This window comes from Gossypium hirsutum, chromosome A06 (assembly GCF_007990345.1).
Source record: "Gossypium hirsutum isolate 1008001.06 chromosome A06, Gossypium_hirsutum_v2.1, whole genome shotgun sequence".
In the NCBI taxonomy this organism is placed as follows: Eukaryota; Viridiplantae; Streptophyta; class Magnoliopsida; order Malvales; family Malvaceae; genus Gossypium; species Gossypium hirsutum.
The window spans coordinates 13,572,739-13,600,676 of record NC_053429.1 but is presented as its reverse complement, the minus strand read 5'-3'; the positions used below and the strand labels follow the sequence as shown (position 1 = coordinate 13,600,676).

General features: G+C 33.6%; 1 protein-coding gene across 1 annotated transcript; it reads right to left on the bottom strand.

Annotated features, from left to right (window-relative positions):
* Positions 1–12,098: 12,098 nt before the first annotated feature.
* On the bottom strand, positions 12,099–15,285 carry LOC107962678 (indole-3-pyruvate monooxygenase YUCCA2). The gene is made up of 4 exons (XM_016899152.2): positions 13,828–15,285; positions 12,845–13,093; positions 12,608–12,730; positions 12,099–12,506 (listed from the first exon to the last, which is right to left on the bottom strand). Exons 1-4 carry the CDS (start codon positions 14,512–14,514, stop codon positions 12,336–12,338), a joined length of 1,230 nt encoding a protein of 409 aa, XP_016754641.1. The 5' UTR covers positions 14,515–15,285; the 3' UTR covers positions 12,099–12,335.
* Positions 15,286–27,938: the final 12,653 nt, after the last annotated feature.

Sequence of the window (27,938 nt, the reverse complement as noted above, 5' to 3'; positions counted from 1 at the left end):
TCAATTAGGGCCTTAGCCCATTTCAAAATCAGAAATAGTGCAGGCTTGAGCCTATTTTAGAATAATATCAGTGGGCCTAAGCCCATGAAATCGCTCATGGTGGCCTCTACGATTGAACACCCACGTTTTATGCGTTCAAATTACCACACGAGCGGGCGTAAGCTCATGTAGAGTCAACAGTCATACGTTTTCGGCTTTTGCCGATCTACACTTATAGCAGTGTGATTGCACACCTGTTAGAATTCTAGGTACGCAACCCCTCTTGAGATGAATTGCACCTACAACAATTGACAAATTCATGACCAGCGTTAGTCATGCTTAATACCACAACAGTCACCAAACGAACTCGTTATAGACACTTACTTCCACTGCCTCAACCAATTAAGTCTTATAACTCCACAAGTAAACCAAGTCCAACATGATTTGGCACTGCCACAATAACATTTGACATACAAAGGATTAGCACCTTAACATATTAAAAAACATACTTACAACGCTTGAGAAAAATTTTTTCCCTTACCCAAAATACTTATCAACCGACAGCAACTTGTGCTAGATAGAACCCATTGCTTAGAAGAAGAAAATCGATGAGAGAGAGAAAGAATGGGAACACCAAATATTCGGCCAATGAAACAGAATAACACCAAAGCCAATTCCCCTCCCCTTTTAAGAGAAACTGAAATCAGAAGAGGTAAAGAGAAGAAAATATTCGGCTTTAATCGATGTAAGGGAAAACTCGATAAAAGCCGAAAGAACTGAGAGAAAAGAGAAAAGGATATTCGGCAAGGAAAAGAAATAATAAGGCGATTGTAACACACACTTACCAATAAATCAAATAAATTTCGGTAATCAAACAAGGAGATTCAGCAAAGCAAGAAGAACAATAGGATTTTCAGAGAGGGAGAGTATGGGTATTCATCCAACACAGGACTCAGCCTAAGAGAGAAAAAACTGAGAAGAGCCGAAAGAAAAAGAAAAGGGGTTGGCCACTTGATCAAGGCATTCGGCTTAATGGAGAAAAGAGAAGAAGAATGAAGGAGATGTGAAAAGTCGTATTCGGCTAAAGCAAACAAAATAAAAGAAAGGAAGCTGCCAACCCGAGGTATTGAGAACAAAGTCGACACTCAGTTAGCTAATCCACAAAATGACACCCAAAGTAGAACCATTTTTGACACCAATTACCACAGCCAAATTTTTGACCAAATGAACTCATCCAATTCGGTCGGCCTTCTACACACTAAACACCTCCCCAACATTCCTACACAACTAACACACTGAGTGCCAGAGTTCGAACCTGGCACAACTCTTCTTCAAATTTGAACTTGCTCGATTTTCTCCTTAATTCCTTCCTATCCACCAATTCAAATAATCAAAATCCCCCATACTTTTGGTGTTTTGGTCAAACACAACCTCCTCCCATGACCACCAGCAAAAATAAGCTCCATTTGTACAAGTAGAGATTCGAACCTCAGACCCCTTGCACACTCTACACACCACTTACCACTAGACTAGTAGGCTTTTTATGACAAGAATTAACCACATTTTTTTAAGAAGCCTACTGACTAGAGACAGGGTTTTTTCCATTTAAAACAAAATTTTGTTAAAGCTAAGCCTTGAGCCCAAGACTTCTCAGACACTTCCCACTCAACCACTAAAGCAGACACACAATTGTGTCACTTTCTTGCACAACTAAATATCTATGTGTAGTCTCCTAGTTGCACCCACTCAAGACTTAAAACTTCTAAGCCCAAAATTCGGGGCATTACACAACATCAGATAGAGGAAGTAAACTTCTATTTAGCCCTCAGCCTTCACCCTCGTAGATCCCCCTATCTTGCCACTTGTATTTTATTTTTAACAGGAATTCAGGTCACCCAACTCTAACAGTATATTTATGAGTATATGTTTATAAATGGTGATACAAAATGATCAAATATGGATGAAGTGAAATATATGGGAAATGGTTAGATAGTTGCTAGAAAGTAAGATTTGAAATAACCAAATGATTTGATCACTAAGTTTATATTATAATTTGGTATACGAATTAGTCGAACAATAGGCATGAATTGATTATTTGTGTTATATTTATTTGAATTTTAGAAATACCATTGAGTTTTATCTCTCAACGTACGGTTTATTTTTTCCAGCATAAGTTAGGTTCCAAACGAGATCCCGAGCATTGATTTTAGCATCCAATCAATATCCTAGACTCGACAATGTTTTTATAAATCTCTTTTGTTAGTTATATGGAATTTACCTAGGTTGAGTTAGATTTGGTATATAAAGTTATACACTTATGGTTTAATGGTTAATGTTAGAATTTGTTTATATGTATATTGCTTGTAATGAAGTTAAAGGTAGCTTTGAAGTGGTTGGAAATGTTGAAAATATATATTAACTTGTGGAATAGGTAAGTGTATAAATGATTTAAATGGCTTGCGTTAGGTAAATGACTCGTAGGTGTTAAGGTATTGGCCTAGTATTGTATAAGGTATTGAGTTGCAAGAATTTATGCTATATAGTTACAAATATTGGCTAGTTAATGTTTGAATGTGTCTAGAACCATGGTTGGAGAATTGCTGGTTGACAGCTATTAGAAAATTGCATAACAGGTTGTCACGCTGTGACTCAAATGTATGTCATCACGACGAGATATGAATTCCACGTCACAGTGTTACAAGGAACTCCGTCATCTCGATGAGGCCAAATAGTATGTCACTTAACACCCTATACACGGCCTGGTCGCTGAGCCTGAATATAAATATCCCACACGACCATTTCACTACTTGTACATTACAATATTCATTTTATTATTAAATTCAACACATGTTATTCTATACATTTGCACAAGTTTTAAGACATACATACATTAATCATCATCAAATCATGCTGGAAATACACCAATGTAACTTACCGTGTTAAGAATTCAAGCATTTAGACCTGTAACAGCTCGTTTTTAGTCACATCAGAATAGTGATTTTGAAATCACAAATCTGAGGTCAAAATATTTATTTTATTATTAAATTTATGTCTACAGCATGATAGTATGATTGTGCAAAACTTTCGTTAAGAAATTTTATCGTTTGGGTGCTCAATTCGATAAAAAGGACTAAATAGCGTAAAGTGTAAAACTTGAGTTCTATAAGTTAAAGGTGTTTAATAGCTATGAAACTTTAATTGGAGGTCCTTATGTTGTAATTCAACCATCCATAATGTGAGTGGACATATATGGACATATTATTAAGTATTTGAAAGGTTATTAATTAAGGTTAAAATTGTAATTTAGTAAATTAAACTAAGTAAAAATATAGAAAAACAAATGGTCATCTTCCTAAGTGCATTCACCACAAAAAATTCAACCTAAAACACCATGGGAATAGCTTAAAGAATTCGGCCATCTATCCTTGCTTGCATGTGAGTATTTTTCGTCCAGTTTTTAAAGATTTCTATGTTTTTGGAGTCATCGTAGCTTAATCTAACTAGCCTAGGGACTAATTTGCAAAAATTTTAAAGGTTTAGGGTTTTAAAATTGATGAATATGTATGTGTTTTGGTGTTTGATGATAGAAAATGGATGGTTGTTGTTAGATAAATAACATTTGTTAAGTGATTTTTGATAAAATTGTCAGTTAGGGATTAAATTGTGAAATGTGATAAATTGTATGGTAAATGTGTGAAATAATGAAAAATATGGGCTATTATGAGTATAGGTGAAATTCACCTAGCATGGGTGTGGACTAAATTGCATGAATTTGCATTTTTATGAGTTAGGGACTAAATCGTAAAGAAGTTGAAATATTAGAAGCAAAAGTGTAAAATTGCCATAATATGAAATTTGGATTAAATTGAATAGAATGATAATTAAATGAGTTAAATTTGATTATATAGATCAATAAAAGAAACGTACAGATCTAGATTGGAGGAAAAATAAAGTATTGGACTAGTCGATCATGTTCCGACGTTTTTGTGGTCGAGGTAAGTTCGTATATTAATAAGCATTAATATAATTGTGTTTTAAATGCTTTATAATTGTATTATTGATGAATACAACCTTACAGAAATTCTCAACGAAGAAATTGCTACGTGTGAAATCCCGGTTGAACCTTAGGAATAGTTTAGGATACAAATGACATGTCATTAAGGGTTATTGTGTTTGGGCGCTGGTCCGTACATTCTACTGGTGGCTGAGTTCTCCAGCATTTGTTGCGGATTCTAGTAAACTTGTGTGAGCAGCACCGTGTAGTTACGTCTTGACCGTCAGCTTGTGTAAGCAGACCCTATGATAGCTCGAGAGTGAGTATCATATGAGATATGAGATTGAGATGGTTTCGACCATGTATTGGCACTTTGGGTGTGAGATTCCCAAATATCTATATTATTCCAAATGGTTCAATGGGTATATTGAAGATATGAAAGGGTAAGAGATTGATACGTATCAGTACAGGTATGTACATAAATCGTATAAACATCAAATCTATGAAATTTGTGAGTTATATGATTTACTATGTGGATGAACATATGTTAGCCTTATGGTTAAATTGAATTGTAGTGTATTATGATAGATAACTTAATTTGTTAAAGATTGGTAAGTTATATTTATTAATCATACGAGCTTATTAAGCTTTATAGCTTACTTTGTTACTTTTCCGTGTTTTATAGTGATTTCAAAGCCTGCTCAGATTAGGAGTTGTCGGAGATCTCATCACACTATCAAGTTGCCATTTTGGTACTTTTGAACTTGTTTATTTGGTTATATGGCATGTATAGGTGTTGTGGTTAATATGGTCTATATATTGGTAATGTATTTAGCCAATTGATTTGGATTATAAATGAAGTATGTTTTGGTTATGTGTATAGCCATGTGATTTGGCTTATTTTGGTATACTTGGTGATGTATATATATAAGCAAATGGCCTTTTGTTATCTAGTGTATAAATTGCTATGTGAATGCTTGTTGTGAATTGGTATTTTGAGGACCAAATGGTTGAATTTTGGGATATGGTATGCATGTGGTTTTAAGCTAAATAATGCATAGTTGAAAGTTACCATTTAGGTGATTTTTAGATGTAAAATTGGTATGAAAGTGAATGGTTAATTGCGATACTTATAATCCTTGTGGTTGTTGGTATTGATAATGCATGAATCAGACTTGGTTATGGATGTTTTGAATGCCTATTGAAGATAAGGTTATATGCCATTTGATGTGTTTAGGTTGTTGCATAGTTGGGGTAAGAAAGATGGCATGGAAAATGGCCTATTTTTGTCCACACGGGTAAAGACACGGGCATGCGTCTTAGCCTTGTGTGACACACAGTTAGGTGACATGGTCGTGTGTTCCCGATGTTTATTAGAAACCAAGTCAGTATGCTCTACACGGCCCAGCATACGGGCGTGTGACTTGGTCATGTGGCATAAGTCAGTATGCCTTACAATTTTGGCACGGCCTAGACACAGTCTGGCATACGAGCGTGTGAGGCCATTTCGAAGGGTACACAGGCGTGTGGTTGGCCGTGTGACCCAAGTCAGAAAGTTATATGGGGTCAGACACAGGCTGGAACACGACCATGTGATCCCATTTCAAATCTCCACACGGTCTGTGACACGAGCATGTCTCTTGGCCGTGTAAGACACACGACCTGTCCACACGGGCGTGTCCTTTGCACTTTGAAAATTTTCTATGTTTTCTAAAAATTTATTATGTATTCAAATTACTCCCGAACCACTTCTAATGCTGTTTTGGGCCTCGAGGGCTCATGTTAGGGACAATATAATTGTATTTGAATGACTTCTGTTTGGATTTGATAAATGTATATGAAATGTATAATTATTTAAGAAACAATCTAGTAATGCTCCGTAATCCTATTTCGACGACGGATACAAGTTAGGGGTGTTAAAGGAGCACTTAACAAAATTTTCAAGACAATCACGTAGGTATCGATAGTGACGCTAAAGTATCGATACCAACTAGGAAATTGATATCAAACTTGCATTCTGTTTCTAGCACAAAAACCATACAGTCGAAAATTATTGGTACTAGAACGACGAAAATGAGCAAGTGTACATAATCACAACAAGTAATAAAGTGACAAGTAAATGTCGAGTTATCGTACCCACAGGGACTATGAAAAGAATTATTTATGAATGTTATTTAAAACACTTTGGTGAAGAAAAATATTTTGTTTGAAGTGGGTGATTAAAAACTAAGATTTTAAACTAAGTAAACTAAATAAATAAATCTCAAATGCACGATTTCAAAATACGATTTTAATCAAGATGACATAACTGTGTTAGATTAATTACATTTCTTAACTTAGAATTATTAAAACTCATGTTTATATTGTTACGAATAAATTCACGGTAACTCGGTAATTTGCTAGCTTATGAACATATTCACTTACCAAAATCCATTCATATTTTGAGTATATCCCTATGTCAATTCAACTGATTAAACAAATCTTTAATAGGCAAATATGTTATTACACATACATACTTATTAAATTGAAATAATCTCTTATACGTATCCCTATGTCAATTCGAACGATTAATTAAATCTAATAAGCACAAAAAAGACTACGTGACGTAACAAAGTATCCCTACCTTGAAACAGTTTAATCACAATAATCTTGCAAGTTATGCAAGACAATTGTATCGTCAGATACCGTTGCTAATTTAACCCTCAGCTACCTTAGATGATTAAACATGTACTGATTAAGTACTGTGTCCATTCATTACAATTTCAATCGGTTTAAATAATTAATTCATTAGATACCTCACAATTGTAATGCAAGAATAACTTAGTCATGATTTTACTTAATCAAGCATCTTATTGAGGCCTATAACAACATAAACACAATTTTAACAATTTTAGAAAATGAAATGCAATCAACCTAACACGAATTAAATTCAAGCTAAATTGATTAAATTAACCATTCCAACAACATAAATATTCATAGATATGTTTATCATAATAGCAACAAAATTAAAGAGATAGGGAACAAGAATCATATCCGGTATTTTTCTGTGGCTTGACTAGTTTGTGCCATTCTTCTTTCTCCGTTGTCCTCATAGACCAAGGTTGCTATGAACACTTAATTTTTGCTCCAAATGGCTGATGAATGCCCCTTTTCCAAGAGGAGAAATCGACAAGAGAGCAAGATAATTTAAAATGGAAAAGAAGAGAGAAAGTGGAGAGAAGAGAGAAAATATATGAATGCTTGACCTAAGGGGGTTTTTATAGCTGAAGAGGAATGCTATAAATAGCCAAAATTATCAGCCAAAGAGCCTTCCCTTGGCTGGCCACACATGTTGCAAGGTGGATAGTTTCAACTTTGCTAATTTAGGCTTGAGGCAAATCTATAAAGCCACCAATTGTGGAGGGGTTTGTTTTCAACTTGAACAAGTCTTCAAGGGCCTCTTTGCAAGCTAAATAATCAGCCAATAAGCTAATTTGGGTCAACATATGGATGGTTTTGGGCTGTCCACTTCTTGGTCGGTTCAGTTCACTCGGTTCGGCTCAACTGGACCACTTTTTCATAATTAATTAATAATAATTTATTTAATCCAAATTAAATTGGATATGAATTAAAATTAATTATATCATGAATTAATACACATAATTGGACCGACTTAGGCTGAAAATTAATTCGCCTTGGTACTTCAAATTGCTTCTCAGTTTTAAACTTCTAGCAGTGTTTACTGAGCCAATTTCTGCCATTTGTGCAAATTTGTCAAAATTAATCAAAATTAATCAAAATTAATTATAAAATTAATTAAAATTCATTATGTTAATAATTTAGGTACAAAATAATTATTTTATAATATTTATATATTTTTCGACAATAATTTTACCGAAACTGTATGAATTTGAGTTAAAAAGGGCATGAAAAAGTGAGTATATTTTTGTCTTTCCAGTACCTCTGCCAAAGTATCGATATTTCTACCCCAAGTATTGTTACTCATGATAGAGTATCGATACCAGATTACATTACTGTCTCCCTGCACATTTCAAAATCACAGAGGTATTGTTTTTACAGTACAAATATCAATACCTCAGCTTCAGACTAAAAAATACAACATACTTGAGCATTATCATTCCAACATGTTGCAATCCATCATGGTAACATATCGTCATCAAATAAACATTAAAACGGCCGTACTACTAGTCTCAACAATCAAAAGTAAGTCCGACCTATAATAAACATAATACAAAATGAATATCATAAACTTGGGAGCATGTAGTCTACGGAAGCATCCAAAACATCATGGCAAATATTAGTAAAAGTTTACCACATTGCCTTATTCCCAAAACGTAAACAGTTAACAATAACACCTATGAAATAACAGAAAAGAACTTGCTTGGATCACCCCTTGGAACTACACCGCTCACACCGGCACACAACTAATCCACAAGGGTTTTAAGAAAGGAGTATGTAAGCTTAAAAAGCTCAGTGAATGATCAGAATAACCAAAATGTACACACAATATCAAAGGTTAAACAATAACATACTACAACATGTTCACAACCATATTCTAATCAAGTCAAAATAACATTCATGTTTCATTAAGAAATAAAACTAACATATACTCCTACATTCAATTACACTCAACTCACTTATATATAATCCATTTAACAATAATTCATCAAGACTAAACGACGTATACATGCTTCAATAACCGACAAGTCTAGCTGATATATTCACATGCTTTCATAAGTTAAATGAAAACGATCCAAACCACAATTACATATGCAATTTACTATGAGAACATACTAACATTTTCATAAAACTTAAATAAACTCATTTAGCATTATTTACATGTTTAAGCCTCCATCTCACGTCGTATTACCACAACAAATAAGATCAAATTTAAATGATAGTTTTCATAGCAACCACATACTCATTTAGGAATATGTCACATTACACATATATATATTTGAAGATAATTTGGCACTTGAGGCTATGAAACATAAAAGTGGCCTTTATCACCACACATCGTATATATGGATCTCCAACATACCAAATGACTCATAGAGTCGAACATATCCCAAAAGTGAAGCATAAAGCTAACACTCTCGAACGCACCAAACATGTCCCGTTGAATGAAGCTTAGCTTACATTCCCTTATCTCTCCAACATGTCCCAGGGCCTCAACGCTTAAGTCACAAAACACATATAGGTGAGTACTCACAATCTTATGGCATGTCAACTATATCCAATGGTCTCATAAGGTCATAAGGCCAAAATATCCACTATTACACAATTTTAATTACTGATTTAATGTATATCATCTCTATTCATATTCATGAATTCACATCACAAACTTGTGCACAATGCATGCTTATCAAATTCATATTTAATTGCATTTAAAGTGCCACAATAATGCTCATTGAGCCATCATGTATCCAACCATATATGAGTGCATTAAAATTAGTTTATCACATACATAACATGTTACATTAGCATTACATTCCATAATTCAACACAGACGTACTTACCAGTTTTTGCACACTTTCACTGCACATTTATATTGCTAACACAATATCATCACTATTGTTTGGCATATTTAATATGCCTACAACACAATACAATTCACAATAGTCATCACACATGTCTCATATCACAATATCACATCATAATAATCAATCTATAAATATTATCATAATCACATAATTTACCAAAAATAAAATAAGGGAAATAAAAAGCTTACACTTGGAACTTAGGATAGTGAGCTCCCAATTAACACTATGAATCCTGTACACTCACCGATTGCGCTTTCATCGAAAAGTCGAAAGCTTAAACTAGCTTTTCCTTACCTTTATCTCTACTCGTAGAAGGTCCTATCAATTCCAACGCTTCAACAAATTAAATCACACAACAACACAATCAACATTCAGCTAAAGACTCATATCAAACAATCCAAAAACAGAAGCATAAGCTAGGTTCTCTTTTGACCGAAACCTTTAACATAGCAAAATTTAAATTTGAATATCTCGGTCTATACTCAGTCTTTTCACCTAAACTCAATTTCGTTCATCTTATAATTCACCTACGACTAATTCACAACCTTTAAACTACACAAAACTACTCAATTCATGGTATCGACTTTTTCGACATGTTTTTGGCTATTTTCCGAAAATTCATTCAAACTCAAGAAATTTTAAACAATCCTTCAAAGTAAGTTTAGAAACCTTCTAATCATTTTAAAACTAATTGAAAAACACTTTGAAACCACGTTTTTACTCAAAATCCCAAAATTCACCATTAATGAGCCAATTTTTGGCTTTTATTCAAAACCTGTGATTTAATGGCTAAAAACTTTGTTTTAAAGACTAAATGACATTTAAAACTATTTAGGAGTTGAATCGTTACATTAGACGATGAAAAATCAAGAGTTTGATCGAAAACCCAAAAAACTCACAAGCTTGGCAATGAAGGAATCAATGATATTTTTGAGAGTTTTTCTTGGTATTTAATGTAGGTTTAAGGCTTGAGTGTTGATGGAAACCAATATATCATAATGTAGAAATAAAAAATCGATTGCAAGAGCAAGAGGAAACAAGGGACGGCAACTACAAAGGATGGGATAAATCTAATGTGGAATTTATAAAAATGAAGGAGGAAAATAGGTTAATATTAAAACTTTGGTATTATTCCTTTATAACTACTCCTAATTTGAACTCTTTTCCAAAACAGTCCTCATTTCAAAATTGATAATCTCTTAAACACCTTTTTTAAAAATTGACTTGATTTTTCTAAAAACCATAGTCGAAAACATCACCGATATACCATGTCACGAAAATCTCAAAACTTTAAGGCTAAAATTCTTAAAATACCCCTAAAACTCATAAGTCCTATTTTGGGGTGTTATAGTCACGTCCCGACGAAGAGCTCTCTCATGTTTCGACGTCGACTCTGTATTTTGAATTATTTACAATTTGACCATATTTTTATCTTGGGTTATCTTTAGAGCTTTCGTAGGCTCGTATAAGACATGGAAATGATTATTTACCACATTATATGCTGATGATAAGCATATTTGTATATCTAATGGTATGAGAATGTATTTATTTTGATCATAGTTGCTCCAGCAACGAATGTGACATACTGTAGCTTAGACCCAACAATCAGATTGAGTATAGAGTGCTACAATCAAACCGACAAACTCATAATCTAACTTATTCCACCATCAATCCTATTTAAAAAACATGAGAACCTTAATTCAATATCTTTCACCCGTCTCAAAATAACCTAACGGCTCTTGGCTCATCAAATGAATTTTCAACGTCAAATTCGCTTCTTTATATCAACAAATATATTACCTAATCCGCATAAATAATAAACATTTATAATTACAGATCACATGAATTTCTATCGATAAAAATCATATAAAACAACTATCATAACTAAAAAGTTCATGCAAGTGAACTTTCCTCCATGTTTCTTATTCCCCTTTTTTTCTTGACAAATCATTGTTATAAATACAGCAAAGACCCCAGGCTCAGCGTTGACATGGAACAAACAGCGGTGAAGATTGCATGGACTGTGCATAGATAAAGGTATTGGTCCAGCTTTTTATTTTATATATATATAAGCTGTTCATTATGAAATTATATTATAATTCAATTTAAATAATTAGTTGTAAAACTAATGAAAGAGGGTTTATAATCAGATTCAAATACAACATTGGAACTTTTTATCATCTTAAAAGGTAGTATTCTATTTGCTCATCACTTTTCCCTATGGTTATTCTGAATCACTTTAAATTTTAACCTTTGCAGCAAAATTATATTATATAAATATATCGTGGTCCCTTTTGAGATGAAAGTTCCAATAATCATTAAAGGATAACTATTCGTTATTCATTTAGTACAAATCATTTATGTGGTACCCAAAATTATGATCAGATTACAATTTTTCTCTCGACGCATAGAACTTTTTATTGAAGGAAAATTCTTACACAACAAAGTTCATATTCAAGAAATTAGATAACACGTTATTGTTTCATAATACATAAAAATATATATTACTGAAAATATAACTTTGCAAACATATAAAACAATGATAGACCACCAACAACCCCTACTCACAAAAAATAAAAATATAAAGAACTAGGAATTTACTTAGCTATGGAAAAATGGACATTTACAAGATATTCACAAAGTTGAGAATTAACATTTTTCCTTCTAAAAGAAGACCTTGAAAAAGCAAAAGCGAAAGCGAAAGCGAAAACAAAAGCAAAAGCCTAGCTAGCTAAGTAGTTCATTAGTCTTTGATTATATATCAAACTAAGATCAGAGAATCAGTCCCCGAATATCATGAAAATTTCTGGCGTCATCAACTATGCTTTCCACTGAAGGGCAATATCTTCAGCAATCCTTGTTGCATCGAGTGAAGAACCAAGCAAGCCACGCTTTGTAAACCCTACGGCATACAGTCCACATTCACCTTTCCAACCGTTAGGGAAAGGCTCCCGAGGCAAACCATCTTTCTCTGAAAACAAATCTCTATCCTATCCAGTGGAAAAAAAAAAAAGAGAGTCAAAGTTAACACATCTTCAATAACCCACACACACAGACACAAAATCTTTAAAGGGAAATAAGTTTAATATACTTTTAACCACTGTGGTACATTGCTTTTGTAACCAGTGGCGAGGATAACGGCATCAAAATTCTCCTTTGTCCCATCTACAAATTCCGCGGCATTGTATGTTATTCGCTTTATTCCTGGGTAGACCTATACATTGCAAAAAGAAGTTTAGCTTTAATTATAATTCTGGACAATGAATCTAATATGATTAAAATGCACGATTGTGTAGCTTGTGTTGAAGGGAAAATTGATGCATTAAACCTTAATGTTTCCACTCTTGATCTTGTCTAATGTCCCAACATCCAAAACAGGTGTCTTGCCAGATCTGCTCTTGAGCTCAAGAGGACCGAGCTGGGGCCGATGGAGGCCGAATTTTCCAGTGTCTCCAATCGTAAAACGCGACAGCAGAAGTAATAAGCGATCCACGATGCGCACCGGAAACCACTTGAGCAACCACATGGACAATCCAAAAGTTGATCTGCCTAGCATCTCTTGAGGCAAAACGTGCACCTGCAGCGAAAGGTTGCTTAAAAGGCCTTTTCAAAAATATAAAAAATAAAAAGTGGTGCTAAAGAAGTAAAGATGAGACGATAAAATTAGCCCCCACGCTCTCACATTTGAATTCGCCTCTTCTAAGGGCATTTCTCTCATGTCACTTATCCCATATATGTAACCTATATATTCCTTTTGGAATCTGGGTGGTCTTTTAATTATGCTTTCACACAAGAGTTCATACAGGACGAAAGAAAGAAAGAAAGAAAAAGAACTGTACGACATAAAATTTTTGGCTACCGACTAATGTTGCGCATGCAAACAATTTCCAAGAAAGTGAGGAGAATAAAAGAGAAAAACTCACTCTTGTAACTGATCTAGTATGGTTTAATACCCGCTGTTAAGAGTAGTATCAAACAAACAAGGTCGCATACTTCCTAAATGTGAAGACAAATAATAATATTTCTGCATGTTAAACATGGTGATCATGAATATATATATATATATAGCAGTATTTCCTTTTTTTTTTTCTTTTTTTTCCTGGCTTGGAAACGTTTTCTCAAGGAAATGATCGAAGTCGATGGATCTGCTAATTATAGGACGTAGCAGTAAAGTGAATCGTCGATTACTAAAAATGAAACCTAAGAAGAGACCAGAATATAGGCTCTATTTTTTTAATGAAGAAATTGAAAGATTGATTTCCAGGTTATAATACGATGTAGGAATTACAAAAAGGATAGAAGCATGCTCACCGAAGCTCTAACGACCAGGGATGGACGAGCTTCACAGTTGCAGAGATCCAAACAGACCTCCATGCCTGAATTGCCACATCCAACCACCAAAACATCTTTCCCTCGGAACAACCGGCCACTTTTGTATGAGCTTGTGTGAAGTATAGGGCCACCAAAATCATCCATTCCTTCAATTTTGGGCACCACTTCCTCAGCATTTTCCCCGGTAGCAACAATCAGCCATCGAGACACATACTCGGTTTCTTCATGTTTCAGCCCCAATGTCTTAATTCGCCAAAACCCACATCGGTGATCGAATTCTGCACTCACAACGGTTTTGTTGAAAACTGGGTCTAAACCAAAATGTTTTTTGTAGGACTCTAAATACGATAAAAACTGTTTTTTCGTTGGATAAGTTGGGAAACTTTCCGGAAATGGCATGAAGGGTAGCTGACAGAAATGCTTTGGAAGATGAAGGCGAAGACGATCATAGGTTTTAAGCTTCCACAACGAAGCTATACAGTTTTCCCTTTCGAGGATCAAGCTAGAGATGCCTCTTTGTTTGAGACAAGCAGCTGTGGCTAGGCCCGAAGGGCCAGCACCAATTATAACAGGATATGGCACCCATACACACCTCGATAACGTAGTCATATTCTTGTTAAAAGGGTCATGGACTCCCTTCCCTTCAACTTCCTTGCAGTAGTCCATGAACAGCAGAAGGAACGATAAAGCAACAGTTTGAAAGAATCAAAGGCTATTTTCTGTTTGGGATGGGATATTCGATTAATGCTCTAAATTTCGAATTTAAAGGAAAAACTAAGGATAAGAGATGAGTGATTATCGGCTCTTAATACCAGTACTTATAACTTCACATACTTCCACATAGGCTTCGTCTCTCCCCTTCCCAGATTGAATCTAGGACTAAGGATTAGGCTGATGAGAGAAAAGATGACATGGTTTTATCTTATCTACAACGAGATATATTAGAGAGAGAATATTCAGCGAATTCTCCGATCCTGGATTTTCGAAGGTATGAATTGAAAGGGTCTTATCCACGTTATGGAATTAAGGCTTCTCTCGGTAGAATTCTGGTGAGATCGAGGGGGAGATTAGAAATATAGGCAAAACCCAACAACTATAACCTTAAATATGGTACTGCCATTGCCACTGCCAGCCAAAGGGTATATATATGATACATACATACATACATGCATGCATACATATATATATATATATAGCTAGCCAGCTACAAAAATCCAGTTGACGATGGAATTAAAACAGGGCTCAATCCTTGTATATACATATGAGTTGGTGAGTGAGATACGAAATGTAAATAAAGAAATGAAAGTTTTCGATATTATAATAAAAACTGACATCAAACAACAAAGAAGCTTACTCACCCACTCCCAAGTCCCAGCATAGAAAGAAGAAAAAAAAAACCAGAGATAAACATTAGCTAATAGAATAGGAAAATCCGTATTGATGGAACTACTCAATGTAGGAAGGTCAACCAGTGTCTAGAATGCCTGATATTTTCGAGTACTTTCGGGGAAAGACAATGTGTTGAGGAGTGCTTTAATTTGAAGATTGCTCTAAGATGGTCCTACAAGCTACAACCTTTGGTTCCTTTTGATGAGAATCTGTAGAGAGCCTAAAACATAACAGAAAGAAGGGAAACGCAACTGAAAGAACTTCCAAACCATTCGATCTTTTTTGTCAGACTCTGATCTCTCTGATTCATCTATAATTGTACTAATTTATGGTTAGTGATGGATGTTGAAAAGCAATCAACCTGATCAGCAGGGTTTTGAATTTAATTAATGTCAAAATTGAGATGGGATTTTTAGTATTATTTATTTTTCTTCATTTTGTATTTTTAGTTATAGCCATTAAAGATATTAATTTCAGCTTTCCTTCTTCAACTTGATGATTTTGATCGTTTCATGTTTATCCTTATTCCAAAAAGATTTTAGCATGCAGCAATATTATCAAACTGACTGCGCCAAACTGCCCAAATGGTCCAAAAAAAAAAAAGAAAGCCTCATTTTTCAACTGATAAAACATCAAGATAGAACAAGATAAATAGAAGAACCTCCAATAAAAGAAATTTGAGCCGCAAATTTGATAACAAATATTTTCTATTTAATAAATATTCAATTCTCCTAGTTTAATTTCAACCCAACAGATTAAAGATTTGTATTTAAATTTCTAAACTCATAATTCCAAGAATCCATTCATAATCCTTATTCTTATAGGAAAAAGTTAATACAACATTTAGCAACATAGAATAGATTCCTTTATTTCAAGAATTCTTACTTAAAAACTAACGTTGTATATTTATTCCAATTATCAACTTTACAAAAAAAATATATATTTTAATCTTTCATTTAATTTTTCATTTTTTACTCCTTAAATGATAATGGATTGAAACTTTTATAAAAATGTGAATAAATAAATAAAATATTAAAATAACTGTTCTTTCTGTAAAATTGGATCACCTATATAATTATTTATGTAACATGCTAAATTTTTTTGTTTTCTTTTACGGTTAGTCTGTTAACATTTGAATACATTAAAAATCTAAATTTATTTTGAAAAGATAGACAAATTTATTTTATATATAAACCGTCTTAATTAATATATTTTTATAAATAACTCAAATGATTTTAAAGATTTGTATTTGATAGATAAATCTGGTAGATCGTAAGTGAATCATAAAAGATATGATCCTGTTAACAAATAAATAATTTAAAATTTATATCCAAATTTTCGTTCATCTGCTACTAAAGCGCAGTGTTTTTTTGACACAGGCTGCTCTTAAATCAATGAGAATGATTTTTATAATTTTTATAATTTTTTTATAATTATAGAATGATTTTGGACAAATAAATGTTTATATTTAAATGCATTTTTATAATTATTTTCGTTTTATACTTGAATTTTTAAAATAATTTTTTATTTTAAAATTTTTTAATTATGATGATGTAGCACTATCATATCAACAATTGGTGCCGGTTGAATCTCCACATCAACACAAGCACATCAATAAATCCATTAAAAATTAATCTTCAACCTTAATTAAAAGACTAATTTAGTCAATTTTATAAAGTTAATTAATTTTATAAGGTTAGGGGGTTAATTAGTTAAAGAAATTAAAAAAGCTTACTTCATTTTTTTTAGAATATTTAGAAGGGCGTTTTATACCTTAAGCCATATTTATTTGTTTAGTATAAGCGGATATTTGTGCTATTATCTAGTTTATTTTATCTCACTGATATTGGTTAGGTAATTAGGATTTTAAATTATCCATTTATTATTTGGTAAAAAAGAATATCCAGAATTTTATCTCATCAACTCTTTGACGCTAAGATCTTAGTCCATCATGATTGGAACAAAAATACTCCAACTTTCACTTGGTTCTCCTCACGTCAAGATCCATCACACTGCAATTAAGCATGGAAAACAAAATTTTAAAAGAACACAAGAAATAAAATGAATAATTCAAAAAATTAATATTTAAATATGAAATTATGTATTTAAAATTTTTAAAAAATAAATGATTTTTTTAAATGTACTTCAATTTCTTCTTAAAATTTCAAGATATGAAAAAATTCTTCAAAAGTAAAGAGTATAAAGAATCAGAGAGATAGAGAAGGAGAATTGATAGTTAGGGAATGATTAGTCTATCAATGGCCGATCCTAAATGGTTGGAGTTGATTTGGCTAATTCAAGATGGATTGATGATGATCTGTTCTAGCCAATCACCTGACACTTGTTCATGGGTTTAACAGAATCATAGTTGTAATGGTTTTTTTTTAATCTAAACACTTTTTTTCATTTGACCTAATTTGTCTTTTCAAATTAATTAATCATTTAATATTAAAAATTAAAGAATTATTAATATTTATATATTTAATTTAATTTTAATTAAATAAATAATAATTCAAACTTAATCGAAACAACTTAGGATAAAGTTTTTTCTCTCCCAACTCAACCCATACATACCTACGATGACAGGAGACATCTTCAATGGTCCTCTTTTCTTGCTTACTTGAATGTAGGTTGGTGTGGATTGATCATTGTTATAGCAAGGTTCTTTTAATGATCAGTTGTTGGGCAATCACAGACCACATGTAGTATGGTCTCTGTAACAATCTAGTTTTGACCCTAGTCGGAATAGTAGTTTTAGGACCAAAAATCCGAGTTTGAAATATATTTTAATATTATTTTCTGTGTTTGTGATATGTGAATTTATATCTGCGAAATTTCTGTGATTTAATTTGTCTGTTTCTGTGCTTAATTATGAAAAAGGATTTAATTGTTTAAAGTGCAAAAGTTATGTGCTAGATGTTAAAGCACCTATTTGGCTTGGCTTTTAAAATAAAGGTCCTTGCATGTCAAATGAACCATTTGTTTAAATGGTGGGAAATTATGGACATTAGTAGGTGAAATTTCACATATATTAATAAGGGCAAAGTTGGTAATGACATGTAATGTTTAATATAATAAAACATATCATAAAAAAATGGCTATTATCATATGGTTCTTGCCGAAAATTAAAGAAAAAGAAGAAAGAATAGAGCTTTAAGTTCGGCACTTGTTTTGGTTGATTAAGGTATGTACTTTGGTCTATTTTTGATAATTTCTACGTTTCTGTGATCGTTACTTCGTGTTTTTCAAAACCGATGTCTAAATTTCTGTTTCTGTTAAAGATTTCATGAAATGCCATTGTTGATATCATGAGTTTTATGATGTTTTTGGATGAATTATAAAGGCTTGGTAGATGATTTATAAGTTGTCTTTGAATTTTGATGAAATAGAGCTATTTGGGCTAATTTTTAAAAAATAAAAAAATAAATGATTTTTTTTAAATGTACTTCAATTTCTTCTTAAAATTTCAAGATATGAAAAAATTCTTCAAAAATAAAGAGTATAAAGAATCAGAGAGATAGAGAAGGAGAATTGATAGTTAGGGAATGATTAGTCTATCAATGGCCGATCCTAAATGGTTGGAGTTGATTTGGCTAATTCAAGATGGATTGATGATGATCTGTTCTAGCCAATCACCTAACACTTGTTCATGGGTTGAACAGAATCATAGTTGTAATGGTTTTTTTTTAATCTAAACACTTTTTTTCATTTAACCTAATTTGTCTTTTCAAATTAATTAATCATTTAATATTAAAAATTAAAGAATTATTAATATTTATATATATTTAATTTAATTTTAATTAAATAAATAATAATTCAAACTTAATCGAAACAACTTAGGATAAAGTTTTTTCTCTCCCAACTCAACCCATACATACCTACGATAACAGGAGACATCTTCAATGGTCCTCTTTTCTTGCTTACTTGAATGTAGGTTGGTGTGGATTGATCATTGTTATAGCAAGGTTCTTTTAATGATCAGTTGTTGGGCAATCACAGACCACATGTAGTATGGTCTCTGTAACAGTCCAGTTTTGACCCTAGTCGGAATAGTAGTTTTAGGACCAAAAATCCGAGTCTGAAATATATTTTAATATTTTTTTCTATGTTTGTGATATGTGAATTTATATTTGCGAAATTTCTGTGATTTAATTTGTCTATTTTTGTGCTTAATTATGAAAAAGGATTTAATTGTTTAAAGTGCAAAAGTTATGTGCTAGATGTTAAAGCACCTATTTGGCTTGGCTTTTAAAATAAAGGTCCTTGCATGTCAAATGAACCATTTGTTTAAATGGTGGGAAATTATGGACATTAGTAGGTGAAATTTCACATATATTAATAAGGGCAAAGTTGGTAATGACATGTAATGTTTAATATAATAAAACATATCATAAAAAAATGGCTATTATCATATGGTTCTTGCCGAAAATTAAAGAAAAAGAAGAAAGAATAGAGCTTTAAGTTCGGCACTTGTTTTGGTGGATTAAGGTATGTACTTTGGTCTATTTTTGATAATTTCTACGTTTCTGTGATCGTTACTTCGTGTTCTTCAAAACCGATGTCTGAATTTCTGTTTCTGTTAAAGATTTCATGAAATGCCATTGTTGATATCATGAGTTTTATGATGTTTTTGGATGAATTATAAAGGCTTGGTAGATGATTTATAAGTTGTCTTTGAATTTTGATGAAATAGAGCTATTTGGGCTAATTTGTGAAAATGAGGTTTCGAAGGACTAAATTGTGAATTAAATATGTTATTTGGGCTGGTATGGAAGCCATGTATATTCGGCCAAATTATAGTCTTGGTCAAATTTGCATATTTGTGATTTTGTGAAAAATGGACTAAATTGTCAAAGTGTGAAAATATAAGGGCTAAAATGCAAAGTGCCTTAAATATGTGTTCATGGATTATTTTGAATGAAATGAATGACATGAATGATTGAAAGGTTGAATTTGAATTTTATTAGATCAAGAACAAAGAAAATCAGACTTAGATCGAGAAGTCCAAAATAATTGAATAGTCGACTCGTTTTATCCGAAATCTGTCCAAGGTAAGTCGAATTACAATTATGTGTTAAATTGACTAATTTCCAGATATATAAACTGTAATCTATATTAGATGGCCTTGAGAGCCTGATGAATAACTTTTGAGTACAGTCTGATAATATTTTAGTATCCGAAAAGCTCTGTATGCTTCTAAAGGAACATTGACATCTATCTGAGACATCGTGTAAGACCGTGTCTGGGACACAGGCCTCGATTGAGATTTATGTATAAGACCATGTCTGGGACATTGGCATCGTATTTGATTTTGTGTAAGACCCTGTCTGGGACAGAGGCATCGATATTGAATTAAATGTAAGACCATGTCCGGGACGTCGGCATTGTACTTGTGTATGAGTATTTGTATCGTTTCTGAATCGCCTGATGTTAGAGTACGAAATATGAGAATGAGTATATGAAATGTATAACCTATACAGGTACATTTGTATCGGACTAAATTTCTGAATATGAAAGACTCTGTCTCTGTGAAATATGTGTGGAATTTGTAAATGAAGGATGAAATATATGCAAACAAAGGGGCATGGTTAAGCTTATGAATTATTTATGAAATGGCTATGAATCTTTACTGTTAAATTGTACTTATATGCTTTAGTAGTTAGACCAATTGTATTTGGCTTACTAAGCTCTTTGTAGCTTACTCTATGTGATTTTTGTCTGTTTTACAGTTATCGTAGCTACTGAAGGCTCGGGGATAATCGAGGGTCGTTACCAAACTATCGATCTCATTTTGGTAATTTTGAAAGTGTAAATTTTAAAGTATGGCATGTATAGGCTAGAATGTCTAAGTATGTAAGTTTTGAATTATATATATGTTAGGCAATGAGAGTTGGCTAACAAATGATAAGTTCGTGCATAGTTTTGGTGTATGTTTGTAATGTGCTTTGTTTTAATGTGATTTGGCCATTTTGAGCATAGAATTGGTTGAAAATTTTGGTATGATTGTTGTATATTATTGCTTGTAGGATTGAACCCAAAAGGGGTTGGCAAAATTGGCTTAAACCAAGCCTGCATTGTGCCACACGGTTAGGGGACACGGGCGTGTCATATGGCCGTGGGCTTAAGTCAGTATCTAGCGAAGTACCATACAGCCATGGCACATGGCCGTGTCTGTTAGCTGTGTGAAAAAGTCAGTATAAGACATCTTTTTGGTACAGTTGGATCACATTAGCGGGTCTGGTGCCCGTGTGTGTCACACGGGCGTTTGACTTTAACAGTTTTGAAAGATTTGGTTAAGTTCTGAAAATTCTGAATGTATTCGGTTTAGTCCAGGCTTTTCTTAAATGTATGTTTTAGGTTTTGTAGACCTTCTTATTGGATGAATTGTTGATGAATACCTAAGTATCATTGTTATATAATATCTGTGATTCAATATCATTTTGAAATGTTCTGTCTATCCGGTGATGCTCCTTACCTATTCTGGCAACGGTTAGGGATAGAGATGTTACATTTTAATAGTATCAGAGCTATGGTTTAGTCGGTTCTAGGACTACCATAGCCTATGTGAGTCTAGCTATACATGTCATATATCTAAATCTGTGATAGCGTGTTGACCCCTGACATTGAAATGTGTTTTTATATAGCAAATGGATCCCGATAGAGCTGTAGCTGACGATGTAGAAAGTAATGCGCCTGCTCCTGTGCAAGGGACAGTGCAAGCTGATTCTAGACCGGCTACGAGTAGCCGTGATGGTGAGGCTAAGCAAGCCTTCTATCAGATGATGAATGAATGGTTCACCCAATACATTAGAACCAATCCGATTGTACAACAACCTCCACCCCTGGTTACTCCTCCTCAAACTTCTGATATGCCACGAGTGAATCCGGTACAATTAAGTAGACCACCAGTTGATAAGATTAGAAAGTATGGAGCTGAAGAGTTCCGAGCTACAACGAATGATGATGCTGAAAGAGCCAAATTCTGGTTAGAGAATACGATAAGAGTGTTTGATGAAATGTCTCTGAATCCTGAGGAATGTGTGAAATGTGTCGTTTCACTTCTGAGAGATACGGCGTACCATTGGTGGAAAACCTTAATATCTGTGGTTCCGAGAGAACGAGTTACTTGGGATTTCTTCTAAACTAAATTCCAGAAGAAATATATCATTCAGAGATTTATTGATCAGAAACGTAAAGAGTTTCTCGAGCTTAAATAGGGCCATATGTCTGTTACTAAATAAGAATGTGAATTTGTGAGATTGAGCCAGTATGCTCGTGAATGTGTATCGAATGAAGCATTAATGTTCAAAAGATTTGAAAATGGACTAAACGAAGATATCCGTTTGTTAGTTGGGATTTTGGAGATTAAAGAAATGGTAGTGCTCGTTGAACGAGCTTGTAAAGTTGAAGAATTAAGTAAAGAGAAAAGAAAAGCTGATTCTGAAGTGAGGATGTTAGAAAGAGATCTACGAATAGATCATTTCAGTTTGTGTCAAAGAAATTTAGGGATGATTATAGCCGTTCAAAGGCTAATGTAGGACATTTGAATCGAGATCGAGCTAGTTCGCATTCGAATTTCAGAACTCCTTTTACTTTTGTTGCAAGTGTCGAGAATGTCTGATCTGAGAGACCTGAATGTAAACACTGTGGTAACAGACATCCAGGAAATTGTAGATTGAATGACCGAGCCTGTTTCCGATGTGGACCTCTGGACCATTTTGTAAGAGATTATTCTGAACCTAGTGAGCAAGAGAATGTATAGAATCCGAGATCGAGCAACACATTAGCTAGAGGTAAACTTTCTAAAAATACGAGAAAAGTTAGCGGTGGTCAAAGAGCTACTAGGGATACTGCTGTTAGATCTGATGCCAGAGCACCTGCTAGAGCCTATGCTATCCAAGTTCGTAAGGAAGCCTCGTCTCTAGACGTGATTACTGGTACTTTTACTCTTTATGATACTTCTGTGATTGTATTGATAGACCCTGGATCAACGTATTCTTATATCTATATGAATTTAGTGCACAGTAAGACTTTGCCTGTAGAGTCTACTGAATTCGTAATTAGAGTATCGAACCCCTTAGGCAAAAGTGTCCTGGTTGATAAAGTCTACAAGAATTGTCCGTTAATGATTCGAGATGTTTTTTTCCTACTGATCTGATGCTTTTGCCTTTTGACGAATTTGATATAATTCTAGGAATAGATTGGTTAACTCTGCATGATGTTATTGTGAATTGTAAATGAAAAGTCTTTGATTTGAGGTGTAAGAATGATGAGATAATTCGAATTGAGTCTAACGATCTGAATGGATTACCAGCTATGATATCTGCAATGAAAGCACGGAAATTGTGAATAAAGGCTGTGAAGCCTACTTAGCTTATGTGTTAGACTCAAAAGTGGATGATAGGAAAGTTGAATCAGTGCCCGTTGTCTGCGAATTCTCTGATGTGTTTCCTGAAGAACTACCGGATTTGCCTACTATTCGAGAAGTTGAGTTTAGCATTGAATTAGTACCTGGTACTACTCCGATTTCGATAGCTCTGTATAGAATTGCTCCGATCGAGTTAAAGGAATTAAAATCTCAGATGCAAGAATTGACTGATCGAGGGTTTACTAGACCGAGTTTTTCACCATGGGGTGCTCCTGTTCTGTTTGTGAAAAAGAAAGATGGCACAATAAGAATGTGTATTGATTACCGTCAGCTTAACAAAGTGACTATAAAGAATAAATATCCTCTACCCAGAATTGATGACTTATTCTATCAGTTGAAAGGTGCTACTGTATTTTCAAAGATAGATCTAAGATCGGGTTACTATCAGTTGCGAGTAAAAGGCTCTGACATTCTAAAAACTGCATTCAGAACAAGGTATGGGCATTATGAATTTTTAGTTATGCCTTTTGGATTAACAAATGCACCTGCTGTATTTATGAATTTAATGAATAGAATTTTTAGACCGTATCTAGGTCAATTTTTTGTTGTATTCATTGATGATATATTGATTTATTCACGTGATGAATCTAAGCATGCCGAGCATCTGAGAGTAGTGCTACAAACTCTGCAAATTAACAAAATGTATGCAAAGTTTTGTAAATGTGAATTCTGGTTGCGAGAAGTTGGTTTCTTGGGTCATATTGTATCAGCCTCCGGTATCCGGGTTGATCCGAGCAAAATTTTAACTATTTTTGACTGGAAACCTCCGAGGAATGTATATGAAGTTTGCAGTTTTTTGGGACTCGCTGGTTATTATAGAAGATTCGTAAAAGGTTTCTCGATGATTGCAACTCCGTTGACAAAGTTGCTCCAAAAAGATGTGAAGTTTGAGTGGTCTGAAAGATGTCAGAACAGTTTTGATCAGTTGAAGACTTTGTTGACTGAAGCTCCGATATTAGTACAACTTGAATCGAGTAAACAATTCGTTGTTTACAGCGATGCTTCATTGAATGGGCTAGGTTGTGTTTTAATGCAAGAAGGAAAAGTTGTTGCTTATGCTTCGAGACAGTTGAAGCCGCATGAGAAGAACTATCCGACACACGATCTTGAGTTAGCTGCCATTGTGTTTGCTTTGAAGATCTGGCGTCACTATCTGTTTGGTGAGAAATGACACGTGATTTCTAGTCACAAAAGTCTGAAGTATTTAATGGAACAAAAGGATTTGAATCTGCGGCAGAGAAGATGGTTGGAACTGTTAAAAGACTACGAACTTGTGATTGATTATCATCCGGGCAAAGCTAATGTTGTTGCTAATGATTTGAGTAGGAAACCATTTTCTGCGTTGCGTTCTATGAACGCTCATTTAGCACTATCTAATGATACCTTGGTTTGTGCTAAACTGAAAGCAAAACCTTTGTTTATACAATAGATCTGCGAGGCTCATAAATATGACAATGAATTGATAGCAAAACGAACTCTATGTGATTCTGAATTCTGGGTTGATATAGATGGTTGTTTGAGATTCAGAAATAGACTTTGTATTCCGAGAAATCCAGAGTTGATTCAAATGATTTTGAGTGAAGCTCACAGTAGTAGATTTCTGTACATCCGGGGAGTACGAAATGTATAATAATTTGAAGAAGCATTATTGGTGGTCCGGAACGAAAAGAGATATCTCTGATTTTGTTTCTAAATGTTTAATCTGTCAGCAAGTTAAAGCTGAATATCAGGTGCCATCTGGGTTATTACAACCAATTATGATTCCGGAATAGAAATGAGATCTAGTGACCATGGATTTTGTTTCAGGTTTGCCCTTGTCTCCGAGAAAGTAAGATTCAATCTTGGTTGTAGTTGACAGATTAACGAAGTCAGCTCATTTTATTCCAGTACGACCTGATTTCTCACTCGATAAATTGGCTGAGTTATATATTTCTGATATTGTGGGATTACATGATGTGCCACTATCGATAGTGTTAGATAGAGACCCGAGATTTACATCGCGATTTTGGAAGAAGTTACAAGATGCTCTGGGTACTAAATTTCATTTTAGCACTGCTTTTCATCCGCAAACTGATGGTCAATCTGAACGAATTATTCAGATACTCGAGGATATGTTAAGATGTTGCATTCTTGAGTTTGGAGGTGCATAGGAACAATATCTATCTTTGATTGAATTTGCTTATAATAATAGCTTTCAATCGAGCATTAAAATGGAACCGTACGAAGCCTTATATGGTAGAAAGTGTAAAACTCCGTTATACTGGACTGAACTCAGTGAGAATAAGATTTACGATATTGATCTGATAAAAGAAACTAAACAGAAGGTCAAAGTAATCCGAGATAGTCTGAAAGCTGCCTCTGATCGTCAGAAATCTTATGTGGATTTAAAACGAAACGATATCGAATTTAAGATCGATGATAAAGTGTTTCTGAAAGTATCTCCGTGAAAGAAACTATTCCAATTTGGTAAAAAGGGGAAGTTGAGTCTGAGGTTCATTGGACCGTATGAAATCATCGAACGAGTTGGACCGGTTGCTTATAGATTGAGGCTACCATCTGAGTTAGAAAAGATTAATAATATGTTTCACGTATTGATGCTTAGATGATACAGATCTGATCCCTCACATGTAATTTCACCGTCTGATATTGAGATTCAATTTGATATGACTTATGAAGAAAAGTCAATCCGTATTTTAGCCCTGAGGTCAAAGAGTTATGAAATAAGAAAATTCCTCCAGTTAAAGTGATGTGGCATCGTCACGGTGTTGAAGAGCTACGTGGGAGCCTGCAGATTCAATAAGACAACAATATCCAAATCTGTTTAATGGTAAGATTTTCGGGGACGAAAATCCCTAAGGGGGAGAATTGTAATAGTCCAGTTTTGACCCTAGTTGGAATAGTAGTTTCTGGACCACAAATTCGAGTCTGAAAAATATTTTAATATTATTTTCTGTGTTTGTGATATGTGAATTTATATCTGCGAAATTTTTGTGATTTAATTTGTCTGTTTCTGTGCTTAATTATGAAAAATGATTTAATTGTTTAAAGTGCAAAAGTTATGTGCTAGATGTTAAAGCACCTATTTGACTTGGCTTTTAAAATAAAGGTCCTTGCATGTCAAATGAACCATTTGTTTAAATGGTAGACAATTATGGACATTAGTAGGTAAAATTTCACATCTATTAATAAGGGTAAAGTTGGTAATGTCATGTAATGTTTAATATAATAAAACATATCATAAAAAAATGGCCAATATCATATAGTTCTTGCCAAAAATTAAAGAAAAAGAAGAAAGAATAGAGCTTTAAGTTCGACACTTGTTTTGGTTGATTAAGGTATGTACTTTGGTCCATTTTTGATAATTTCTACGTTTCTGTGATCGATGCTTCATGTTCTTCAAAACCCATGTCTAAATTTCAGTTTCTATTAAAGTATTCATGAAATGCCATTGTTGATATCATGAGTTTTATGATGTTTTTGGATGAATTATAAAGGCTTGGTAGATGATTTATAAGTTTTGTCTTTGAATTTTGATGAAATAGAACTATTTGGGCTAATTTGTGAAAATGAGGTTTTGAAGGACTAAATTGTGAATTAAATATGTTATTTGGGCTGGTATGGAAGCCATGTATATTCGGCCAAATTATAGTCTTGGTGAAATTTGCATATTTGTGATTTTGTGAAAAATAGACTAAATTGTCAAAGTGTGAAAATGTAAGGGCTAAAATGCAAAGTGCCTTAAATATGTGTTCATGGATTGTTTTGAATGAAATGAATGATTAAAAGGTTGAATTTGAATTGTATTAGATGAAGAACAAAGAAAATCAGACTTAGATTGAGGGAAGCCCAAAATAATTGAATAGTCGACTCGTTTCATCCGTAATTCGTCCAAGGTAAGTCAAATTACAATTATGTGTTAAATTGACTAATTTCTACATATATAAACTATAATCTGTATTGGATGGCCTTGAGAGCTTGATGAATAACTTTTGAGTAAAGTCTAATAATATGTTAGTATCCGAAAAGCTCTGTATGCTTCTAAAGGAACATTGACATCTATCTGAGATATCATGTAAGACCGTGTCTAGGACACAAGCCTCGATTGATATTTATGTATAAGACCGTGTTTAGGACATTGACATCATATTTGATTTCGTGTAAGACCTTGTCTAGGATAGAGGCATCGATATTGAATTAAATGTAAGACCATGTCCGGGACGTCAACATTGTACTTGTGTATGAGTATCTGTATCGTTTCTGAATCGTCTGATGA

What these genes read in the sequence shown, in the direction of transcription:
- LOC107962678 (XM_016899152.2), bottom strand. Translation starts at nt 14,514, where the DNA reads ATGGACTACTGCAAGGAAGTTGAAGGGAAGGGAGTCCATGACCCTTTT. An exon ending in CCCTGGTCGTTAGAGCTTCG is followed by an intron (nt 13,094 to 13,827) that starts GTGAGCATGCTT and finishes CTTTCGCTGCAG; the next exon opens with GTGCACGTTTTGCCTCAAGA. An exon ending in TCAAGAGTGGAAACATTAAG is followed by an intron (nt 12,731 to 12,844) that starts GTTTAATGCATC and finishes TGCAATGTATAG; the next exon opens with GTCTACCCAGGAATAAAGCG.